We start from the raw sequence: 25062 nt of genomic DNA, 5'->3' as shown, positions 1-25062 counted from the left end.
CGGGGCCCATAGCTCCTTAACAATGCCACTGGCTTTCCCCTAAATTGGCTTTAGACTATGATACATACCAACACGATACATACATAGACATAAGGTGATGTGAGCCCCTTTGATGGACAGTCAAGTGACGAGACCATATAGTCTGTGCAGCGCTGCAGGGAGATGTCGGCGCTATATAAATAGTAAATAATAATTTGGGGGACTGTGATCTGTCCCACCACATCGCTGAAGGTGGGGGAGGCCAGTGACATCAGAGGACACTATACAAATTTTAGATTTTCAGCCAAGACTGTCAAGTAGAGTTGTTTCGCCCAAGGAAAATCAACAGTGTAGATACGGCTTTAGGCTTTAATCGCCACATTTTTGCTGTTAGAGGGTTATAGAGGGACATGGGCTGCCTTGAAAATCTGCTGACTTGGCTCTGATCTGTCTTGTCAGCAGAAATGTGGGCTGTTTGTAGATGCTTCTGAAGAAATCTATGATAGTCACTTGTGGATGAATGCACATCTGCCGGAAGCCCTTGATCTCCCACAATGCCATTCTGCTTCTTCTTTCTCTGATGCACATTTCCCTCACAGAAGCCTGATTGGTCCACTGAGCTTTCCGCATTACATTTCTCTGCCTGGATTAGCTCACGTTTCATTGGTGCTCGGCTCCCAATAAATACCAGCTCTACAGTGATCTTGGCCCTGCTGGAGTTTATTGTCCCCTCCTGTTAATGAGCGTAATGGAAGACACATGGCAACTTCCTGTCGGGGCCTCAGCTGTGGACACATCACACAGGAGCTCCCAGTAAACTGCAGCGTTTGATAGCGGAGGGTTTAATGATGTGTGAAACTCCCAGGATTGTGCAATAGACTTGTTTTCACTCTCACCGGGTGTTGTGTGTTCTCATACCTTCTGAGGTAATGACCGCCAGCTGAAATAGGCCATGTGTCCCGTGACATCTTACTCAAATACCATTTTTATTATTTGTTTGGACTTACAAATCCATCCTAGGCCAATAAAACTTCCACTCATAAAGTCTCTGTTTCTTGTCGTGCTGCTCGCTGACTGATTAAACAAGTTAAAGGATAACTGTGATATTAAATCTTTCTGGTACAAAAGATTTATTAACCTAATCCTGAGGTGAAGAGTTATAAATCTGAAATGGCTCATAAGGCTTCATACCAAGCTGCCTCATGTTTTCCTCAGGGCTGTGGAGTCTGTACAAAAATCATCCAACTCCAGGTACCCAAAATTACTCCGACTCCTTAGTCTAATACTTATCAGGGCTCTGTATTTGGTACCATAATCCTCCGACTCCTACGTTTATGAAAACTCCGGCACCAGGTACCCAAAATGGCTCCGACTCCACAGCCCTGGTTTGCCTGTGCCATTGTGCCTGCACACATACAGTATCTGTAGCTGGGTCCATAAACTCATATATGTTTAAAAGGGTAGAGGTTGAAGCTGCTTGTAAAATATTGGCAATACTGCGGACATTCTACTTAGGCCTCTACCTCCTCCTAAAACGAATCCTCCTCATAGCTACTCCTAAAACTAGCCCTACTGTCAGGGCCGGATTGCTGGAAAGGCCCAGGCCTTGGGCGGCACCTGACTAGGTAAGAGGGATTGCTGCATATGGAAGAAGAGGCTGCAAATGGAATACAAAGGCCACAAATAAGGGGTAACACATGGAAATGGGGAGCTGCTGTCTAATGGACCTGTATAGAACTAAAGGAGGCTGCTGTACGTGAATGTTAGACATGGAATAGAGGGCTGCACAAGGAATAGGAGGGGGTGCTGCACATGGAAGGGAAGATGCAGGAAAAGTATACATCTGGTCTGGACAGAGAGGTGCCTGGCTCTTCTACTGACCACATATGCTATTTCTCTGTTATTGCCTGAGGAAGCGGGGTCAAGCCTGCAAAATGCATTACATTGTCCCCCATAGTATGTAAAATTGTTCTATTTGACAAACACATTTGGCTATTTTTGTGTCTGCTTGGAGTAGGTAAGTCCACCACTGTCGCCTCATGTTTTAAACTTTTTAGATACTTTTATCCTTTTGGTGCCTCTGTATCCATACTACGCTATAAATCTGGTCTTGCCTACTGTTAACCCTACGCCAAACCCTACCTGTCAGTTCTTTCATGCAACTTTGTGCTGCTTCGGCTATGTCCAGCGGCCAACTTATACAATGATGCCACTGTAACCTCAATTAACAATGCAGTCTGTGGTGGTGCCCAGATTACCAGGCACTACGTCCAAATTACCTGCCTCACCCTGAACCAGACTATACACAGTACAGCACTGCGGAAGATGTTGGCGCTGTATAACAGCTGTAGGATCTGCTTGGTAATCTCCCCCCCCCCCCCCCCCACTTCCACACTAGGTTTGCAGTGGTGCAGAGAAAAGAAGCTTGTTCTCGTGCCGCCACTATTTACAGGGGAAGTCAGACTGGAGGACAGCCTGGCCCATTCTAGAGCCCAATGTGCTGCCACACACACACAGGCCTCTAGTAGTAAGAGTAAAGGCCCATTCCCACTTAAAGTGGAGAAATGCACCCTGTATGTATTTAGAGGGTGTCGCCTGTCTAATTCCCCTTTTATCTGTGACTAAAAATCTGCTTATTTCAGCCGCAAAATAAACAAAAGTAATAACCCTTTGAACTTTTCTGGCTGAGGAAACCATGCTAATAAGTGTTTTGCCTTCTATTTACTTCTCATTGCATTGGGCTGTATTTGACAAGCTGTTCAACTGCCTCATTTCCATTGACAAGACACAACACGTATATCACACTTTTCTCCTGGCAGACTCAGTGCTTCAAAGCTCCAGCTACAGGCGACCAGGGTCATTAGGGAGCCTTGCCCAAAGACTCTTTAATGCTTGTACTGGCTTGAGCCAGGATTCGAACCCTGATCAAAGGCTGAACCCTTACATCAAAGGTAACAGCCTTACCAGTATGCTATCCAGAATATGAGGGTTTTTTTTAACACTTACAGTGCAGGAAAATAGAACTGTACAGAGTCATCACTTGCCTGCATGCTAGTATTCTTTCTGTTGCTATTCTGGGGGAGGGACGAGGGATAATAGAGCAGCATGCTAGTGACATCACTTGGCGATGGGGTGAGTAGAGAGAACACTGTTATTGGCCAACTCTATCCACCCAACAGTATGGAGCCTGCTGTACACACACTCGATTCACAGCAGAGGGGGACGTTAGTGACCGTCTCGGATGAGTTTCATGTAACTTGTTTATGGGGCATTAGTAGGACTACCATTACATGTACCTATGTTTTATCTCGTCATGTCACACAAGATAAACTTTTAGGTTATTGGCCTCGAATTGAAACAAGTTGTTGGATGTAGTTTAACCGCTTCCAGACTGCACTAGTTGAAATCTATGCTCTGGGAGCTGTTTTCCCTCCCAGGGGTAGATTTTAACTTCCCCCATCGCAGGCTACCCCTGATCGCACCGCTCTCATGTCGCTACAGCTCACACACCCTGCTGTCGATATGACAGCAGAGCTTCATGAGCTGGTCAGGAGACAATTTCATTGGCTCCTGACCCTGTAATCACTGTGAGCCAATGAAATTGCCTCCTGGCCGGTTCACCGAGCTCTGCCGTCATAGTTTCAGCAATGAGAGAGCGGCCGATTGGCGGTAATGGCGAATCCGTGCGGCATGATGTCAATATGCAAGTTTTTCGTATCGGCAGTTTCTTATCCTTAGTGGGCCAGAGACTGCTGGTACCGAAGTGGTTAAGACCTCCACAGTGTGAAGCTTTAGGTATGAAATGTTGGCTAAGGCTGGTTTGTTTGGCTCTCTGTGAGTTTGGGTGCCGAGTTTTATTCTCCAGTCTGCTCTCCACCAGCGCTTCTGTTTGTGAGGATGCTCTGATACAGACCAGATTACCTCCAATACACGCCCCAACAGGGCTAGCAAGCAGACCTTTGCAATGGAAAATCTGGCAAAATAAGGATGGCATTAGCCAAAAAGTGAAACTGGCAGCACAGGATCATGTAAGCATTAGTCAGGATTGGGGTACTGGTCATAGGAAAGGCTTCTACCAGCCCTCACGCTTGCAGAGTAGACTTGCCACACCAGTATGCATATGTGTGCTCATGATGCATGGTCAGAGCTGCAACCTGCATGGTATCTCCTTTGAGAGAGTGAGTTTGCCCACATGCCTATGACTCCACCTGCACGCCTGCAAGTACAGGTAGTCCCCTGGTTAACAAATGAAATCTGTCCATAAGTCAAAACTCTGTGCTATCTCTGTCCCCTGTACCGCTTTGTATTCAAGCAGACACTTTTTATTTAGAGCCTTGCAATAGCTCCAGACCTATTTATTTTATTTTGTATTTATGGCCACTTGTCACTAGGGGACAGTGTGAGACAATACTAGAGGACTTCTGCTTTCAGTTTCTATATTTCTGCTAAGATGGAGAGATCAAAGCATTCCAAGAATTTACAGCACAAAACATTCTGCCGACTGAGGTCAAAAGCAGTGCACTTCTATTAAACAAGATGACTATTAAAGGTCCTAATGGGTTAAAATCATTGAGATGACCCATTTGGAATCTCTGAAGTGGATTGTCCTATGAAATAGTCACATAAGAGGATTGGAGAGCTGAAAAAGCCTTTGTATCAGTAACCCACAAGGACTTGTGGAGCCAAGGACAGGAAAACCTGACACTATGAAAAGAGATATTACTTTGCCTATGTTTACTTTAACCACTTCCCTACCATGCTATTTTGTGCTGATCTGTGCTGCGTGGGCTCTCCAGCCCACAGCACAGATCAGGTTGCAGCCAGGCCGATCAGACTCCCCCCCCCCCCCCCCCCCCCACCCTTTTTTCCCCACTAGGGGGATGTCCTGCTGGGGGGGTCTGATCGCCGCCGGCTGCTTGCGCTTGCAGGGGGGGGCTCTTCAAAGCCCCCCTCCGCAGCGCTTCCTGGCCTCCTTCCCCTTCCCTCCCTCTCCCTCCCCCTGTGAGCGGCGCAGGACGGATTTCCGTCCTGCGCCTCATGGGATAGGCTTTAGCCTATCAGATGCCGGTGATCCCCGGCCAATCAGAGGCCGGGGATCACCGATCTCCTCTACGGCGCTGCTACGCAGCAGCGCCGTATACATGTAAACACCGGGGAAGGTCTTCCCCGTGTGTTTACATTTACCCTGCGAGCCGCCGATCGGCTCGCAGGGTGTTCACGGAGACACCCTCCGGGAACTGACATGGAACGGCCGCTCGTCCATGGAATACACTTCAGGATTCAGGGGCGTGTATATACGCTCCGAGAATCCGGAAGTGGTTAAGTAACATTACCCAGCAAGCTCGTAATAAACCAGATACCAGAACTCCTAGTAGAGTGTAGGGGGCTACAAAGGACCAAAAAGCCCCGTTACTAAAGTGTAGTGCAAAACAAGAGTTTGCCTTCTTAAAACAGAAGGTATTTGCGATAATTCAGATTGGAGTGAGCATATGATGTCTCCCACAATGCTTTACTGTTGAATATGCAAATCATCTTTGCTGTCCCTGTAAGTTAAACGCCCCTCCAGAACCGCTGGAATGCAGTGTTGTGTCAGTTTATTAATTGTACAGAGCCACACTAATCCAACATGCATACAGACTGTTTCAGATTGGTTGATCCTAATCAGTGCAGGGCATGGATTAATGTGGCTCTATGGAGTAGGACTTGAAGCACCCAGAGTTACAGATTACCCAACAAGCTCATGGTGAACCAGATACCAGAACTCCTAGGAGAGTGTGAGGGGCTACAAAGGACCAAAAAGCCCTCTTACTAAAACGTAATGCAAAACAAATGTTTTTTTTTTCTACCCTAGAGCTTGATTGAGTGTTTTTGAAATCAGGCTGGCAAACGGATTTTTTTTATTTATTTATTTTTTTCCTTTTACAAGATGAGGCCTTGAGGGTCACAACATGTATTGTTCTGGTGCCGTAAACGTTTGACAGTTACTTAACCTCCTTGGCGGTATGGACAAGCTCAGCTCGTCCATGACCGCCGGAGGCTGCCGCTCAGGCCCCGCTGGGACAATTTTCATAATTTTTTTTTTTTCTCTTAAACACGCAGCAAGCACTTTGCTTGCTGCGCGTTGGGGACGATTGCTGCCGCTCGCTGCCTATGCGCCGCTACCCGCCGCGTAACACGTCCCCCCCGGAGCCCCTTTGCAGCCTGGCCAATCAGTGCCAGGCAGCGCTGAGGGGCGGATCGGAACTCCGTCTGATGTCGATTACGTCATTGCAATCGTCATCATGGCGACGGGGGAAGCCCTAAAGTAAATCCCGTTCTGAACGGGATTTCCTTATGGGTAATAGCGCCAGCGGTGATTGGAGGGGTGGGAGGGATGCAGAAGGGAGGGGGGCATCATGTACTAGGCTAGCTACATGATTTAAAAAAAAAAATATTCAAAAAATTGAGCTGCGCAAACAATAGAACGCCAGGGTGGTTAAAGCAGCAGGGACAGCCATACTATCCTAGGAAAAAAAAACACGTAGATAAATACTTACTACCTACAGAACAGATGTATTGTACGGTCCGTGTTTTGATTTCAGTTAATTTTATATAGTAAATTAAGAGAAAACGGTTTTAGGCATTTTCCATCTTTGGCTTCAGTCAGAGGCAGTAATCTTCATGTCATTTCCTCCCTTAAACTTTTTTTTTCTCCTACAAACTGCACTGTCATGTCTAGATTGCTTTGCAAACACATGTGAGCACAGCATAGATTGTATTTCAGCAGCTTCTGCAGAGGGGTGAGGTCTATTTCCCTTCTCAGCCTCGTGTCACACTGAACTGCCCTCGGCCAATCAGGGAGGAGCAGGAATGTGGGAGGGGACATAACTAGCTTCCTTCTCCTCCGCAATGTACCAGAATAGAGCCAGGCTGACTGAGATAAGATTTATTACAGCAGAAACATTGGATTATCTTAGAATGCTTTCAATGCAGGCTCAGGTTGTAGACTTCATAATAAACACATAGCAGTGGGTAAATGAAATTTGATTTTGTGGCTGACCGTACCGCTTTAACACCCCCAATCCAGCCTGCAGCTACTTTTAGAGCTGTGTCCACTAACGAACAAGATTGCGCTGTAAATCAATTGCATATTTTCCACTTTAGCGATTCTGTCGAAATTTTAGTCCAGTCCATCAGGATTATGGTGGTAAAATATTTTGCATTGCCAGATCCTGGAAAAATTGTATAGCGATGCTTTTTCCATGCGATTTTTTTCGGCCTCCAGTGCACCAAAAATGCAGCAGGCACGATGTTTGCGATTGGGGAAAAATTGAGTTGCATGGGCATTGCACTAATGGAAACATCCTGCACGGCCTCTTTCAGCTAAGTGAGTAGTGTTTTTTGCGATCTGCAAGCGATCAAAATCCCATAGCAAAATGCTGCTAGTGGAAAGAGTCCTAACATTAGCGCAGCTTTCATTAGACCAGTCATAGCTCTATACAGTTATAGCTCTATACAGGCGAGGCAGGGCTTCTTCGCGCAGAGCGTGTGCCGTGTAGAGTCTGAATTGGGTGCCGCTATAGCTACAATGGTATAGTGCGTATAATGATCCAGGGATTGCTGGACCCTGAATTCATTCTCTCTCTGAGTTGCTACGACTCTGCCGCCGGGCATTTCACCGGCAGAAGGGTGAGCCGTCCTTCGGCTTGCCCTGCGCCCAAGTGACCCGGGGGCAAACCTCTATGTATGCCTATATGGGCCCTTCTCTGTCAGCATGGCCAGGATGAAATCGAATGGCATATTATAAAATGTTTTTATAGAACCCTGAAATGTATGCTTGGAAATGCCACGAGTCCTCTGCTGTGATCTTACTGTCCTTCCATAGCTTCTCAAGAAGTATGACCTTAAAATTCTTTATAGTTTTATTGTTTGCATGTAGGTGTATATAACTTGTGAAGGGAGTAGAGTTTCACGTCTCCTCACTTGATTCACCCAGCAACATCTCCACATGGATACTGATAGATTGGGGGACGGAGTTATGCCACACAAGTATGAAGGCTGCACCCTGCAATCTGCTACACCCTTTTATTGCAATTGTATACTGTGTGTTAAGGGTTGGGGAGTAGATCATACAAATGTACTGGAAGTTTCAGAAACGGCCCATACTCTTTATTTTAATAGCTTACATAGACTAGGTGCCCATACATGGTACAATTTTTCATTTTTTTCGATTAGATAATTTAGTTTGATCATTCCGTTCGATCGAATATAAAGATTTTTCCAGCATGTCCGATCAGATTTTTCTCAAACGGGATAATCGTTCCAATTTCTTGATCATAAAAAAAAACTAAAAAATAAAAATATTTTCAACATTCATTCGATCATTTAGATTGAATAAACTGGAAAATCAAATGTTTTTATTGTATCGTGTATGGCCACCATAAGAGGTGAAAGAGGACAGGGGTGGACTTACGGTGTGCAATGCATGCTGGGAATTCTTAGGCTAATGGCTGCTGAGCTGAGGTACCCTGTATACACTGCTTTATGTAATGGTGCTGGCTGAACAGTCCAGACAGGAGTCCTCAGGCAGTGGTCTCCTGGGCTGAGCTGCCACGTGAGCCCACGTAGGGAATGCAGGACTGGGGAATGTGCGGTACTGTCATTTTCATTGTTTCTTGTGTGTTTGTGTCTTCCAGGATCTGGTAAACACTGGGCTCAGTACTCTGTTTTTCTTCATCGCCTCTGTAATTTTGGCTGCGCTGAACCACAAGTCTGGGGCGGAAATCTCTGCAGCGGTGAGAAAATCATTTTCTGAAGTTTTTCCAGTGAAATGTGAATATTTAACCCAGATTCTTGCTGCCATGTCTTCTGATGCACAAAGTACCCTTTCCTGCCTCGATTTAAGCTCGGGAAGCCAGCAGCCATATCTACAACTAGCACTGTGTCCGCTGTTTTAAACTATACACAAGGTTACATGTGACATGAGATAGTTATTTGTGTGCTTGACACTGTACATGGACATTTTTTTTCCTTTCTCTGCCTGAAAGAGTTAAAAACCAGGTATGCAAGTGACAGTTTCTGTCCTGGTCGGTACTGGGTCGGATTATAGAGTAACCCTCGCTGATGAGGAACTACAGCCATAAAACACTTTCCTGACAGTAAATGGCTTTTGAGAGCAGGAAAGGGGTAAAGAGAGTAAATAATTTATAGATTTTATCTCTGGCATACTTAAGTGAATTTTTTAATTTGAGCAGAGACTATGAAACAGTAAAAAACGTAAAAAAGTAGATTTAACTAGTTAATGCATCAAGTGCAGTATATCTATGGCCCACAGGACTTCACTTGAAGTTGCAGGGAGGTAGATATTTGTCTACCGCCACTGCGCATTCCCACCCGTTCTCGCACCAGTTACTGGGGAGATCAGTGAATGGGAATGCCGTTCCCCTTCGTTGATCTAAGTTCCTGTGTCAATGATCTCCGGCATCAATGAGATGCCTGTGGTCATTGTATCACATGCACCAATTACTTCCTGTTTGCGTACTAACAGTACACACAGGAAGAATCTGTGTGGAGACCTCTTGTGGTCAAATGGTAAAATTACACATGCATACATTTTTTTATATTTTTTATTTAAAATTACATATCCCCCATTAAAATTAATACCTTACTTTCCCCACCCTCATAGTGACTAAAACAATTTGCACATTAAAATAAATGGTTATCTTAGGGACTTTTTTTTTTTTTAACCACTTTAAGACACGCTGACTTATTAAAACGTCCTGTTTCAGCCTGTTAACGGCTCCAGGACGTTTTAATAAGTCGCTCTCTCCCGCCGCCGCTCTGCATGTGTGCGCCGCCCTTCCCCCGCCACTGTTAACTGTTGGGACACTGTGATTGGGGCCTCTACCCAATCGTAATGCCTGGAATGAATGGACGTGATCCCAATCAGCGGCCACTTCCATCCACAAAAACAGGAAACCGTCATAGTGAAGTAAAATGTATTTAAAAAAAAAAAAAAAAAAAAGGGAACACTTCCTATAAAACAGGAGTGTTCACTAGCGCCATCTAGTGGCTAAAAAGTAAAATTACACATACAGGCACATACACATACACTTGGTACATATTAATAAAATAAATAACTTACACTTCCAAAGCCCCCCCCCCCCCTCCTCCCCCCGAAAAGAAAAAAAAATTACTTGTAAAAAAAAAAAAATTCGGTTAAAAAATAAATTACATAAATAGTTGCCTTAAAGTGAACCTTAAGTCAGAAAAAAAATGAGTTTTACTCACCTGGGGCTTCTACCAGCCCCCTGCAGCAGTCCTGTGCCCTCGCAGCCACTCACTAATCCTCTGGTCCCCCGCTGCCAGCTAGTTTCGTTTTTGCCGTCAGGACTGGTCACGCGTAGCTTTTTCCGCACTCCCGACTGCAATTAGCGCTATTGCGGCGTACAAAAATACGCGTTGCTGCATATCTATGCACCCTCCTTCATTCTTTCCCCATAGAACAGTATAGGCTGCGCAGGACAGAACCAAACCACTGATCTGTACACTGGTTTGGAGTGAACTGTCACCAGAGGCTGTGATGAAAAGAGAGACCCTGTAACAAAAAAAATCCCTCTGGGGGATACTTACGTGGGGAGGGGGAAGCCTCTGGGTCCCAATGAGGCTTCCCTCTCCTCTGTAGCTTGGGGGAATCTAGCGCTGGCTCCCCCGAACGTCCCTCAACAAATCCTGACAAGGGTGCGCCTGCGCGAGTAATATTTACCTTCCATGATCCTGTGCAGGCGCAGTAGAGGCTCTTCCTTCAGGCTAAGGCAAAAATAGCCGAACCCGATCGTATACTCTCTTCTGCGCAGGCTCTGATCAGAGAGAGATCTGCTGGCTGCCCATACACTGCAGGCCGATTTCTGATTGTTTTCAGCATGAAATCTCTTGGGAACCGGCTTAGTGGTGCCACATCCTCTGCCACGGTCTTCTCAGATGTTAATGTGTCTATCCCCCCACTCACCACCAGTGTCCGTGCATTAAAAACTCTCACCTGTCCGGCCACCCAGAGTGACCCGCTGATTTTCCATTCGCATCCCATGTGGCTGCTGCCACCACTGTACACAGCAGCCATGTGAGCCATGAATGGAGAAGCAGCGGGACACTCTGGGTGGCCGGACAGGTGAGAGAGTTTAATGCACAGGCATTGGAGGGCACATTAACATTTGGAGGGACAGTAGCCACGGGTTCTGTTGCATCTGTCACTTGTCCCGATATTGCACGCAGTTACTGCTGCACACCTGATCGATAATGTCGGCCCGAGATTTTCCAGCTTACTTCCAGCTTGATCAATACATTCAACCGATTTTGACTAAAGTGTTGATTGGACATTCTTGTTGCGGCACCACTTTTTAATCCTATTCAATAAAATTATCAAATCAGATGGTTGATCGGGCAGCAAAATCGCTAGATGTATGGCCACCTTAAAGGGAACCTAAAAAGAAAGTTTCACTTACCTGGGGCTTCTACCAGCCCCCTGCAGCCGCCCTGTGCCCGAGCCAGTCACCGGCCACTGCATGGCCCATCGTCAGGAGCGTCATGCGCATGCGATAAGAGATGTGGAAGTTGGCATTCTATCTATGACATGCCTGCCTACTGTTTGGTGTCCAGAGAAGTCGTGCAGGGTGCAATACATCAGCACAATGGACGTGTGAGTGAACGGACCCTATAGATAACATGGGATCCATGATCCATCAACTTGCCTGAGGTAAACTGTCTCATTTGGGCTGTGGTGTGAACTTAGCCCAAGTCATTAAAGCTAATTTGAAGCAAGCTGAATACCAAAAAAAAATGGATACCTACCGTATTTTTCAGACTATAAGAAGCACCTAGGATTAGAAGACAAAATGAGGGGAGAAAAAAATAAAAATATATAGCTCTTGTCTCTCTGTCCCCCTTGTGTGCTCCATGTGTCTGTCTCTGTCCTCTTTGTGTGCACGATGTATCTGTCTCTGTCCTCATTGTGTCGTCCTCTTTGCCCCTTTGTGTCCTCCGTTTGGCCTGTGTGTCCTCCTCTGCATGGGCACAGTACAGGGAGTCCCCGACATTGCAGTGGGTTGGAGGCTCGTATTAGCAGGTGTTCACAATTCAGGAACTCCTTTCATTTGGACTATAAGATGCAGTGACTTTTCCCCTCTTATAGTCCAAAAAATACAGTATTTGTCGTCCAGAAGTATTTGGGGACACAAGTAACTCCGAAGCCTTTGGAGGAGGGGCAAATATGTATTACACCTGTGGGTCAAACCATTCAACTGGAGGGAGGGAGGACCGTGGGCCATGGAGAGAGGACTGGGTCGGCTGTATGGGATCCAGAGCCCCCTCTCTAAATCAGGGAGTATCTAACTTTTTATTTGTAATTGTTTTCTGGAACTATGGTCTTGTTCAGACATACTTTTATAGGGTATGTTGGCTGTTGTGTCATTGCTCTATATTACGTTTATACTTGTGTCGTAGGAAGGAAGAGCATGTGTTAAAGAGAACCCGAGGTGTGTTTAAAGGAAAGGTTCAGGGAGGGTGGGTAAAAAATAAAAATCAAATTCCACTTACCTGGGGCTTCCTCCAGCCCGTGGCAGGCAGGAGGTGCACTCGCCGCCACTCCGCAGGCTCCCGGTGGTCTCCGGTGGCCGACCCGACCTGGCCAGGCCGGCTGTCAGGTCGGGCTCTTCTGCGCTCCAAGGCCCGGAACTTCTGCGTCCCACGCCGGCGCTCTGACGTCATCGGACGTCCTCCGGGCTCTACTGCGCATGCAGCAGCGTGGCTGTGATTTATGGAGGGATTGCAGAGTGCAGGGGGGCCTTAGGGGGGTTTGGGATAGCAACAAAGGCTGGGCTGTATAGGCAGATCCAGCCTCTGTATGCAGATAATAGTCTTCAAACCCACCTCGGGTTCTCTTTAAATAGTTGTTTTGGTTCAGTACTCTTTACTTTAGAGCAGTTCAGCTCCTAACATGTTAACTAAGCTCTAGAAGTATTTCTGTTATAGCATGTCATCATCAGCTGCTGTGTGTTCATTTCCTGTGTAACATCTGCATTGTCTGATTACTACTACTGGTAGATCCTCTGCTGCCATCTACTGGATGTTTACACTGCTTACAGATTTACTCCACCCAGACCATTCTATTCACATCGATGCTTGAGAATATCTTCTTCTGTAGTCTCCTGTCACCCACTCAGCATACTCTGCAAGTCTTAATATACGGTAGACTGCAGAACACTTTATACAACTATTCAGTAAAGTAATTCCTCTGCAGTAACTCTTCTCACTGTTTTATGACTGGTACTGGTACTTTTTTTTTTTTTTTTTTTTCTTTCCACACATTTTAGTTTGTTCAAATACTTGTTTCTCCAAAGCCCAGCTCTACATTTTTATTTATTTATTTATTTATTTTTAAAGGACAACTTAAAGGAGTAATCAGGGGGGGAAATGCTAATATAAGTGGTACTTACCGGGGGCTTCCTCCAGCTCCAAGCTCCCAGGACGTCCCCACGCAGGCGCAGTACACTCCGGCCCACGTGGCGGTGATTGACAGCGCCGCTCGCGCAGGCGCAGTACAGAGCGACCTGGAGGTCGCTCTGACGTCATCGCCGGGGACCGGGACGGACCTGCGGCGAACGGCTGCGGGCAGAGCTGCGGCAAGGGACGTCCTGGGAGCTTGGAGCTGGAGGAAGCCCCGGTAAGTACCACTTATATTAGCATTTCCCCCCTGATGACTCCTTTAAGTATAGGGATATGGAGGCTGCCATATTTTTCCTGTTAAGCAATACCAGTTGCCTGGCTATCCTGCTGATCCTCTGACTCTAATACTTTTAGCCATAGACCCTGAACAAGCATTCAGCAGATCAGTTGCTTCTGACAATATTGTCAGATCTGACAAAATTAGCTGCATGCTTATTTCTAGTGTTATTCCAACACTACTGTAGCCAACTAGACCATCAGGGCTGCCAGGCAACTGGTATTGTTTAAAAGGAAACAAATCATATCACTCTCCTTACAGATGCCCTTTAACTTGTTGCCAACCGCCTAACGCAGGATGGCGGTGGCAGAGAGGCTCTGTTATTCCGAGGAGCGAGATTTGACAGGAGCTTGCACGAGCGCAAACTCCCGTCAGTTAACACAGCAGGGCACAGCTATCAGCCTGCCAGCCAGTGATCGGCACTGGCAGGCTGTTTTTTTTATTGATAGCATGAAAAGTATTTATAAAGCGCTGACATCTTACACAGTGCTGCACAGAGTATAGTCTTGTTACTTAACTGTCCCTCGGAGGGACTCACAATATAATCCCCGCCATAGCCATATGTCTGTGTGTATAGTGTAATCACAGTGTATGTATGTGCGTGTGTATACATATATGTATGTATATATATATACATATATGTGTATATATATATATATATATTTATATATATATATTTATATATTTATGTTTATATTTATATATATTATAATATATATGTGTATATATATTTATAACCATGGGACACAAACTATAAACAACCCTTTTACTAAAAACTAAAGTCCTGAATGTACTCAGGGCTACAGAAAGGGGCTAATTTAAGGGGCGCATTAAATGTATTAATACACCTCTGGCAAATTTTGACTTAGTTACTTTTTTTTCAACAAGCAAGTAATTTTTTGATGGGAAATGATTGGTTTCTCCCAGAAGATAAGACGATGTACAAGAGGCATTATTGTGGGGGGGAAAAAAATCCACTTTTATTTACATTTCAGCAAAAAGTGTCCAGTCCAAAATTATTCATACCCTTCTAGAAAATCCTTATTGGCTATTACAGCAATCAAACGCTTCCTATAATTGCAGACCAGCTTTTTGCATGTCTCCACAGGTATTTTTGCCCATTCATCTTTAGCAATGAGCTCCATATCTTTCAGGTTAGAGGGTATTCTTGCCATCACACTAATCTTTAGCTCCCTCCACAGATTCTCAATTAGATTCAAGTCAGGGCCACTCCAAAACGTTAATGTTGTTGTCTAACCATTTCTTCACCACTTTTGCTGTGTGTTTTGGGTCATTGTCATGCTGAAATGTCCACTGGTGCCCAAGGCCAAGTTTCTCTGCAGACTGCCTGATGTTGTCGTTGAGAATCCTCATGTATTGCTCTTTTTTCATGGTGCCGTTTACTGTGATTAGGTTCCCTGGTCCATTGGCTGAAAACCCCTCCCAAAGCACTAGGTTCCCACCACCATGTTTGACAGTGGGGATGGTGCTCTTTTAGTTAAAGGCTTCTCCTTTTTTTACGCCAAATGAAGGAAACATCATTGTGACAAAACAAATCAATTATTGTTTTATCTGACCATAACGCAGAAGACCAGAAGTCGTCTTCTTCGTCCAGATAAGCATTTGCAAAGGCCAAGAGAGCTTTTGTGTGCCTTATCTGGGGAAGTGGCTCCTCCTTGGACTGCGTCTGTGAAAACCAGCATTGTGCAGCGTCCATTGTATTGTCTATCTTGAGACATTGCCACCAGCAGACCTCAGATTCACCACGATGACCTTGGTGGTAATCGTTTGGATTCTTTTTTACCTCTCTCGCTATCTTCCTGGCCAGCGCAGGTTTCACTTTTGGCTTCCGACCACGTCCTCTGAGATTTTCCACTGTGCGGAACACCCATTAGGGCAGCCCCCTCCTACAACATCTTCAAGAAAGCCCTCAAAACTCACCTTTTCACTCTGGCCTACCACCCCTCACAAGTGCTCTAAAACCCACAGCTGAACTCTCGTCCCCTACCGTTCGTGTCCTTACCTCTCCCTCTAGATTGTAAGCCTTTGGGCTGGGTCCTCCTCCTTTTGTGTCCTACCTGATCATGCACCTCCATTACTGTGAACCCATGCTATGCATCTGAGTGAACCTAACTTGCCTAATCTCCATGCGCCATCCAGTAACTGACTAAGCATTACCTGCTACTCCTACTGTGCTGCGTGATCTGGTTTTCTTGTATTCCTGTATTGTCATATTGCTGTTTGTCACACCTAAATATTGCCTGTAACCTAAATTAATGTTCAGCGCTGCGTAATATGTTGGCGCTTTATAAATATAATAAATAAATTATAGTAATAATACTTTGCACTGTAGCCACTGAAACTTGAAAACATTTAGAAATGACCTTGTAGCCCTTTCCTGACTTGTGAGCAACCACAATGCGCAGCCGCAGGTCCTCACTGAGCTCCTTTATCTTAGCCTTGACTGCCCACAAGCCAACTGCAGAGAGCTGTTGTTGAGTTGATTAAAACAGCTGTTCCCAATCAGGGTAATTAGGATGCTTTAGAGCAGATTGGACTATTTGGAACGGTATAGAACTTTGGATTTTCCCATAGACTGTGACAGTTTGTGAAGGGTATGAATAAATTTGGACTGGACACTTTGCTCAAATGTAAATAAAAGCTGAGAAATGTTTTTTTTTTCACAATAATGCCTCTTGTACATCATCTAATTAACTTTTGGGAGACACCTATGTAATTTCCCATCAAAAAATTACTTGCTGGTTGAATAAAAGTAACGAAGTCAAAATTTACCAGGGGTATGAATAATTATGGGCAGCACAGTATGTATGTGTGTAACTACCATTGTCCATTTCATTGTATACAATTTCTAATATCACTTGTCTGACTGCTTATCTTGTAGGTCTTTGGCTTTTTAGCCACCATCTCCTATTCCATTAATACATTCCTAGCGGTCCGTAAGTGGAGATTCGGCAGCGGCTCCCAGAACATGCGTCAGTCCAGCGACTACATGAGGGCACGGAGTGAATCCCGCGACGTCGACTGCCGCCCAGAGATTCAGCGTCTGGATGCGTGAGCGGCCTGGGGCAGCTGAAAATTTAAAGAGAAAACTCAAATGCTGGCCGAAGGCCTTGAGCAGCATGGCTTTCATTGGAGACCGGAACAATCATGGCATTCCGGAACTTTGACATGTCCTGAGATGTATATGGACCAAGGCTGTACATTCCTGACTTTGTAAGGGAGGACAGGTGATCACTGCTTGTGGAAAAGACAATGGGGTGGTTTGCTGAAGTGAATGTGTGGTGAGGAGAATGAGGAACACCATATGCATTCAAGGATCCAGTCAGCTGCAGGGATAAAAAAAAAACCTTTTCTGAATCTGATTGGATGTTTGAAGTGATGTCAGTAAGCTGTCACGGCTCTCCACTGCACATGTCCTTTAGTAAGTCACCCCAAGGAGTGCTACACATATCTTTTACATACCTTCTCTTGGTAAGCTGGCTAAGCCTGGACCAAACCAGCGACTTGAGGGGACTGTTGTATCGGTGTGATAAAGAGCTGTACAGCATGTGATAAATTCTCCGATTAAGGGAGAAACATGAAGTTATTTTGTATTGTCTATAAAATTAATCATTTTTTTTTTTTTTTTTTTTTTTTTTTTTTTTTCAAATTGTCAGTTAGAACAATTGTAATCAAGTGTTATTTAATGATGTCCTTTGCAGATTTACATGTAAGCATTATATTAATTTAATGGCGGCTATTTTAAAAATAGAACTTGTGTACAATTCTTGAACCTTCAATTAATATGTACAGCATAGAACACTAAAAGTAGCTTCATGGGCGGCTGTTAGAAAAGTTAAAGAATAATTGCATTTGCATCATACCTATACCAGTCCAGCCCCAGTTTGCTGTCTGATGAATTATGCAGTTATTATAATGCTGATTTGCTTCCCTGTGGAGGGCTGCAGAGTATCTGGCTACTTGTTTTTACAAATCTTTCCTCTCCTCAGCAGTATGTATACTGTGTATACACTTCTTCTATTGTCTGTGCTCTCTGCCAGCTTCCCTGTATTTCTCCCTGGTCCCTGCAGACCCCACCTATTCTGCTTTGTGTGGAAGCTTTATTCACATCTGTAGACTGGTCTGATCATTGCTTTCTACATATAATTTCCTGTTCTTGGCTATGATAGCAATGGGTAATTCTGGGTATTTTAGAAAGTCAGTTGACATTAGGTTTTACCAATGGAACCGGCAGTACGGTTCCGTGGTCCGTCCCATTAAACGGACAAAAAAGTGCAGCAGGACCCAATTTTCTGGACCATTTTGCTCAGCGGAACGGAAATGGAAGGTTTTGCAGCAAAATAGGAACCAATGAAAACGGATGTTTTACAGCACACTGGCTGTAAAAACGGACCGTTTTCACGGATCCGGATGGCCGTATCCGTACGGCCTGATCCGGGAAAAAACGCAGCTGTGAACCCGGCCTTAGGCAGGAAGCCATCGACAGTAAAGATTAGGTTATGCAGTATTATGTAGCTTGAAAATTAGATAATCAAATCATGATGAGGTAAAATTTGATCGGTCTAAACTGCATACATTTGCATACAAAATGTGCATAATCCTGCATCTCCATGACCGTCCCTACTTGATGCTGGAGTTGCTATATAATTGTGTAGGACTATAGGAATTCTGTTGTAAATGCTTTCCTAGATTTTCCATTGAGGTTTGCAGTGCTTGTTTGAGGGTTCTCTTCCTTTGCTTGAAGGTAATATACTAAGGATTCAAGATTTTCCCTTCCCCGGAAGGACTCAAAGTTTGGTCCATTGTCCGATACAAATTTCTAGAGGCAGGGAACACACTTGACTGTGTTTTCGTGCGCGTTTTCTGCACAGAAAAACTGAGAACTCAAACACAAACTGACATTCTGCATCATGATTCTGCACATTTTGGCAGTTTATCAATTACATCAGCTGCTGTGAAAAAAAAGTGCGCGTTTTGCTTCATAGAAACACACTTGGGGCCTGATTCACAAAGCGGTGCAAACTTTTTCGTGGACTTTTGCGCGCACAATTTGCCGTGATTCGCGCGATCACGGACTTTTGCGCGCACAATTTGCCGCGATTCGCGGCAAATTGCGCGCGCAAAAGTCCGCGAACGCGCGAATCGCGGCAAATTGCGCGCGAAAAAGTTTGCACCGCTTTGTGAATCAGGCCCTTGGTGTGCAGAAAAAGTATGCAGAAAAACACGCGCGGAAAACTGAGAGGCAAGTGTGTTCCCTGCCTTAGGTTACCTACTTTCCTAAAAGATTGTGGAGTGTAATGTAGGTACAATAGCAGATGTTGCATAAGAGATGAGATCTGGCCACTTACTATGCAGTAGTCTACTAGCCTATCCACAGTCCGTACTTGCTTTTGTAAAGTGACCTACAATATCTGTAGCAATTGGTTTTCATGCAGAATCGGGAATAGGGAGTGGTGGAGTATGCAGGACAGCAGATTGGTTAAGACTCTGACAAGTAAAGCCTGGTACACACTTTCAGCTATGATTTGCCAATCGCTGACCAATTTTACCACACTTTATTTTAAATATCCTTTTTCTTATCAGCATTTTTATTATTTTTCCACTTGCTAAGAAGTGGAAAAATATTTTACAGATAAAAAAACAGTACTGGGCTACACCGCACTTAAGCCGCATCTACACACGCTGATGCGGCTCGATTGATAAGATCCGACAGGACGGATCTCCCCACCGCCGATTCCCTGCTCGATCCCCGCGAGGGGACAATGGCAGGGAATCGAGCGGAAGATAAGCGGCGCCGGCGGGGACCAGCGGGGAATCGAATCCGGCGCGGCGAGCGGGGACGTGGAAGAGGCGATCCGGCGCGGCGAGCGGGGACGTGGAAGAGGCGATCCGGCGCGGCGAGCGGGGAAGTGGAAGAGGCGATCCGGCGCGGGGACGTGGAAGAGGCGATCCGGCGCCGGATCGCAGCCTCATCTACCCGTGTAAATGAGGCTTTACACTCTTACCCTTCTGGTAGTTGAATCCAATTACTAATAGGAAACTGGGTAAAGTGGGTTTTTTTTTGTTTGGGGAAAAGATAACTGTTAGACGCATATCTTCCACGCAGCTTCTAGTTATCCCTCCCTTTTACTCTAATTTTACTCTAGTCCGTATTTGTCTTATCAACCCTGCGCCTAACTTTTCAGCACATAGTGAGTGAGGAATGAGGAATAATGCAGTCCTCTTTCTATAGTGTCACATGTCAGTATTTTAGAGCAGAGCTAAAATCAGTAAATACAGTAGAGTCTTGGTTGTCTGGCACTGACAGGGATCAGCTGATTTCATGAACTTGTGTATTAAATGTTAAAATACAGTTATTGAAAGTATATTGACCTTGAGGGAGCCATGGAACCCAGTCTTTAAGCACAGCCGAGCCCACAAACCGCTAAGAAGTTGGCCTTCATCACTGTGAGCACTACTGGTGATTTTGTGCTGGTTGGTTGAGACTGCTGGTTAGTTGAGTTCTGGATAGCTCTGACTCTACTGTTGCATTATCGATCAGATACTGATTGTACTGATTTTAAACGCACTTATTTTCATGGCGGGAATAACGTGTCCTTGAAGTGCCCACCACTGGACACAAGAGGAATTGCAGCCAAAATGCTGCATGAAGAATTTGGACACAAGAGGAATTGCAGCCAAAATGCTGCATGAAGAATTAGACATGGCATAGAGCTGAACACTACAGTATAGTTTCAGAAATATTAATGATTGTTATCAATTTACATAATGCAAAGTCTGCAAACAAAAGTAAAATCTAACTAAAATCAATATTTGGTGGTACTACCTTTTGCCTTTAAACCAGCATCAACTCTTAGGCCCCATTCACCCTGGAAATCACAAATCACCAGTGTTTTGCTGTTATTTTTCACTGTAGAGGAAAGCGATATTGGAGAGATTGCATTCTGTGATTCTTTAACTACCTAACGTCCGCCTAACGCGAATTAGCATGAGCAAGGCGGCTCCCCCAGGACCGCCTAACACCAATTGGCGTGAAGTCCGGGGGAGGAGATTGCAGGGAATCTCATGCGCCGATGTGTGTACATCCCCCGCTTGAATGACTGAGCTCCGCACCGTCGTCAGTCTCCCAGCGGCGATTGCTGCTAGGAGACTGTTAAACAAAATTGCCGTCTATTTACATTGTACAGCGCTGCGATTTAAGGCAGCAATGTACTGGGGACAGCTGTGACACTCAGCTGTTCCCTGGGGAGACTCTGAGAGCGATAGGCTCTCATAGGCTGATGTCTATGAGAGCCGTTTGCTGTGATTGGCTGCTGGGGGGGGGGGGGGGGGGGGGCGTAGTAAAAATACATTTTTAAAAATAGCCACATTTATTTAAAAAAACCCAAAACATTAAAGCAGTGATCAGAGCCCATCAACAGAAAGCTCTGTTGATGGGGGGGGGGGGGGGGGGGGGAGGTTTAATTTGTCTGCTAATTTGTACAGCCCTGCAGCAAGCCCTTAAAGCTGCAGTGGTCTAAATTGTAAAAATAGCCTGGTCACCGGGTGACGGTTCTCAAGTGGTTAAAGTAAACTTGAGATGTTGCAGGAGAGAAAATGTATACATACCTGGGGGCTTCCTCCTGCCCTCTCCAGCCTGATTGCTCCCTCGACACCCTCCGCCGCCTCTCCGTTAGTCTGCAGTCGGCTCTGGTACGTCCGCCGGTCTGGGGCCAACTGTGCGTGTGTGGCCTGGCGCGCTGCCGATGCTGGGAGCATTCTGCATCTGCACCGTCTGGCCAGCTCACCAGGGCTGATTGCAGATGATTGGAGAGGCGGTGGAGAACGTCGAGGGAGCAATTAGGCAGGAGGAAGCCCCAGGTATGTATACATTTTCTCACCTGCCCCATCTCAGGTACACTTTAACTGCTTGCCGACCGCGTCACGCCAATGGGCGTGGCTGCGGCGGCAGCCCCAGGACTGCCTAACGCCGATTGGCGTAAAGTCCTGGGGCAGCAGTTTGCAGGAGATCGCGCACACCTCCTGCTTGGTGGGCAGAGCGGAGCTCTGCCTTCAGTCTCCGAGCGGCTCGGAAGACTGTTACACAGCGAAACCGCAGTGTATTTACATGTACAGCGCTGCGATTAGCAGCAGCGCTGTACTGGGGACAGCCTTGTGACACAGCTGTCCCTCTGGGGGACAAGAGGGAGATCGGCTCTCATAGGCAGAAGCCTATGAAAGCTGATCGCCGTGATTGGCCGGCTGGGGGGAGGGAGGGGTTGTAAAAAAAAAATACAATAGTAAAAAAAATAAACACAGAGGGGGCGATCAGACCCCACCAAAAGAGAAAAAGGGGGGGGGGGGGATCACTTGTGTGCTGTGTTGTGCGACCCTGCAGCTTGGCCTTAAAGCTGCAGTGGCCAATTAAGTATAAAATCGCCTGGTCACTGGGGGAGTTTAACACCATGGTCCTCAAGAGGTTAACACTGAAATGCAATCCCTTCAAAATCTCTAAAGAATACTACACACACACACACACAATGTTTGCGATTTCCACAAATTGCTACTCACTGGCAATCGCTACAGTGTGAACATTACCATTGATTTACATTGCCATAGAGCTTTTTCAAGTGCTATTGATTTACAGAAAAGCTGAAATCGCTATTAAAACGCCACAGTGTGAATGAGGCCGTTGTAAGTAGCTCTTTTAAAGAAGCACAAAAATTGGCAACGTTGAGGATCATTGTCAGCCAAGAAAACTTAGTGCAGCAGATGAGACACATCAAGCTTATTACCCATCGAAATCGGTGTCATCAGCTCCGACATGTCAGAAAACAGTGGGACCCAGGTACACACCCATCTACTGTCTTCAGAAGTCTGTCCAGAAGCCATACCTCTGTAGTGGAAACAAGGCCAAGCAACTAAAGTATGCAGAAAAACATAGGAACTGGGGTGGCAGCAGGTGCTCTGGACTGATGAGTCAAAATATTTGGCTGTAGCTGAAGGCAGTTTGTGAGTCGAAGGGCTGGAGAGTGGTACAACGAGTTTCTGCAGACAACATTGAAGCATGGTGGAGGTTCCTTGAACATTTTGGGCTGCATTTCTCCAAATGGAGTTGGAGATTTGGTCAGGATTAATGGATGTTCTCAATGCTGAGAAGCACAGGCAGATACTTATCCATAATGCAATACCTTCAGGAAGGTGTATGATTGGCCCCAAATGTATTCTGCAGCAGGACAACGACCCCAAACATACAGCCAAAGTCATAAGAACTGTCTTCAGCGTAAAGAAGTAGTAGTCCTGGAAGTGATAGTATGGCCCCCACAGAGCCCTGATCTCAACATCGAGTGTGTCTTGATTGCCTGAAGAGACAGAAGGATGTGAGAATGCCTACATCCACGGAAGATCTCTGGTCACTTCTCCAAGATGTTTGAAACAACCTACCCAGCCGAGTTCCTTCAAAAACTGTGTGCAAGTGTACCTAGAAGAATTGGTACTGTTTTGAAGGCAAAGGGTGGTCACGCCAAATTTTGATTTAGATTTCTCTTTTGTTCATTTGCTACATTTTGTTGATTTGATGAAAATAAACGATTAACCCTTCCATTTTTGAAAGCATTGTTTTTTAGAGAATTTTTTCACACCTGCCTAAAATTTTTGCACACTACCATGCATCTATTGCAAGTGTGTGCTCAGACTGGAGTTTGTGGTGTATAACCTCAACCCTGGATTATGCGACTGTTACACACAGCTTTTCATTCCACTGTTACTTTAAAGCTAATGTCAATTGAAAAAAAAACCCAGGTATTTCCCTATGGAGAGGGGAGACTTCCTGTTCCTCTTACGGTCCTCTCCTTCTAGCGCTGTCACCCCCCTATTTGAATCTCCCGCTGTGGGATGCTTCGGAAGTCTTTGGGAGCCCGAGTGCTCCTGAAGATGGGTGGCTCCGTACTGCACATGCGAGAATGCGTAGGCGCAGTACCGAGCCACGTGTCCAGCATTTGGGCTCCCAAAGCTACCAGGGGTGACCGCACTGGAACAAAGAGACCATGAGAGGAGCGGGAAGGCTCTTTAGCACCCAAAGACTTCCCTCTCTATTGGTAAGTATCTGTTTTGCTGCTTAACGCTCACTTTAAAAGAAACCAGAGACGAAAAAAAAATACATACCTGGTGCTTCCTCCAGCCCCATGTGCACGGATTGCTCCCAGGCCGCAGTCCTCCTCTGCCTACAGCTTCGGTACTGGTCCTGTTAGTTCTGCCAGTCTGCACAAGAGATGTGCGCCCTCTACCTATCTCTCCAGCGGCTGCCGGAGACATACGTAGAGAGCGCACTTCTCTTGCTACCTGGAGGAAGCCCCAGGTATGTATAAAACTTTTTTTTTCGCCTCTGCTACACTTTAATTATATACTGTCATTTAATTCAGCCTCTCTACATTACTGGGCCACAGGTAACGACATATTGTATAATGGTTGCTAGTATGTAGTTTGTGTTGGTTCTCTTGCTATAAATCTTCCCAGCTGCTCCTCCTACAGGTTCAAACAAAATTTGCATTATGATAGGAAAAGTTGCTTCTTGCTGATCACCTCATAACATGAGCACTTCGTGGCCACATTTCATTTGGCCCATATACTTGGAGGGAATTTGCCTAAAGGCCGCGCACTTATCGGCAGCATTGTGCACATGCGCACAGTAGCAGTGGCTATTGATTTCAGTGCTCAGGAATCGCATGCCGTTCGAGTTTTTTTAAACCACTTTGAAATTGGACAGCACTTTGCTTTGACACCCCTCCTCCCGTTAGAAAATTATTTTATTGCAATCTGTAAAATCGTGAAAATCACGTGTGGAAGAAGGAACACAAATGCCATAATTGCCTGTGAAATTGCAGATGTTAGTGCATTCCCAGCATTTAGGGTAAGGATGGGAGGGGTAAAGCATTTCAGGGGAGGTAGCAGCGCATCTTAAATCTGGCCGCACTGCCATTTCTCCCCTGTTGTCTAAAACAAAACAAAAATGTAAACCATTTTATGGCCAGCCGCTCCCAGAATCACACTATGCGTATTTGGTAATTTTAGTTAGGGGTAAGGGTCCCTTCCAGAAGGATGGCCTCATCGTTGTGGAAGGGTCCAGTACAGAACACTGCATGCAAACTGTTTGTGGAAGCTAACATCCTCCATTAATATCTGGTGCATCTGTTTTATATGCAAGGTGTGTATCCTGCCTATTGTGAGGCTCTGCACACCTATGCTGTTACTCGTTCAGATGCAGCCTGTCTTGGGAAGCGCTGCCACCTTTGCCCTGCTGCCTAAGAGAAAGGTAAAGCATTTTGGCT

At 45.6% G+C, this 25062-nt stretch overlaps 1 protein-coding gene across 1 annotated transcript in view; it reads left to right on the top strand.

Annotated features, from left to right (window-relative positions):
- CMTM4 (CKLF like MARVEL transmembrane domain containing 4) overlaps nt 1-18807 on the top strand; it is an 86475-nt gene extending 67668 nt beyond the window's left edge. Inside the window, exons 3-4 of the mRNA XM_068261415.1 lie at nt 8655-8753; nt 16638-18807. Coding sequence (XP_068117516.1) covers nt 8655-8753; nt 16638-16811 — 273 coding nt within the window. The 3' untranslated portion in view covers nt 16812-18807. The remainder of the gene's footprint in view (nt 1-8654; nt 8754-16637) is intronic.
- The last annotated feature ends 6255 nt before the right edge of the window (nt 18808-25062 follow it).

This window comes from Hyperolius riggenbachi, chromosome 11 (assembly GCF_040937935.1).
Source record: "Hyperolius riggenbachi isolate aHypRig1 chromosome 11, aHypRig1.pri, whole genome shotgun sequence".
NCBI classification, from domain to species: Eukaryota; Metazoa; Chordata; class Amphibia; order Anura; family Hyperoliidae; genus Hyperolius; species Hyperolius riggenbachi.
This window is presented reverse-complemented; position numbering and strand designations above follow the sequence as displayed.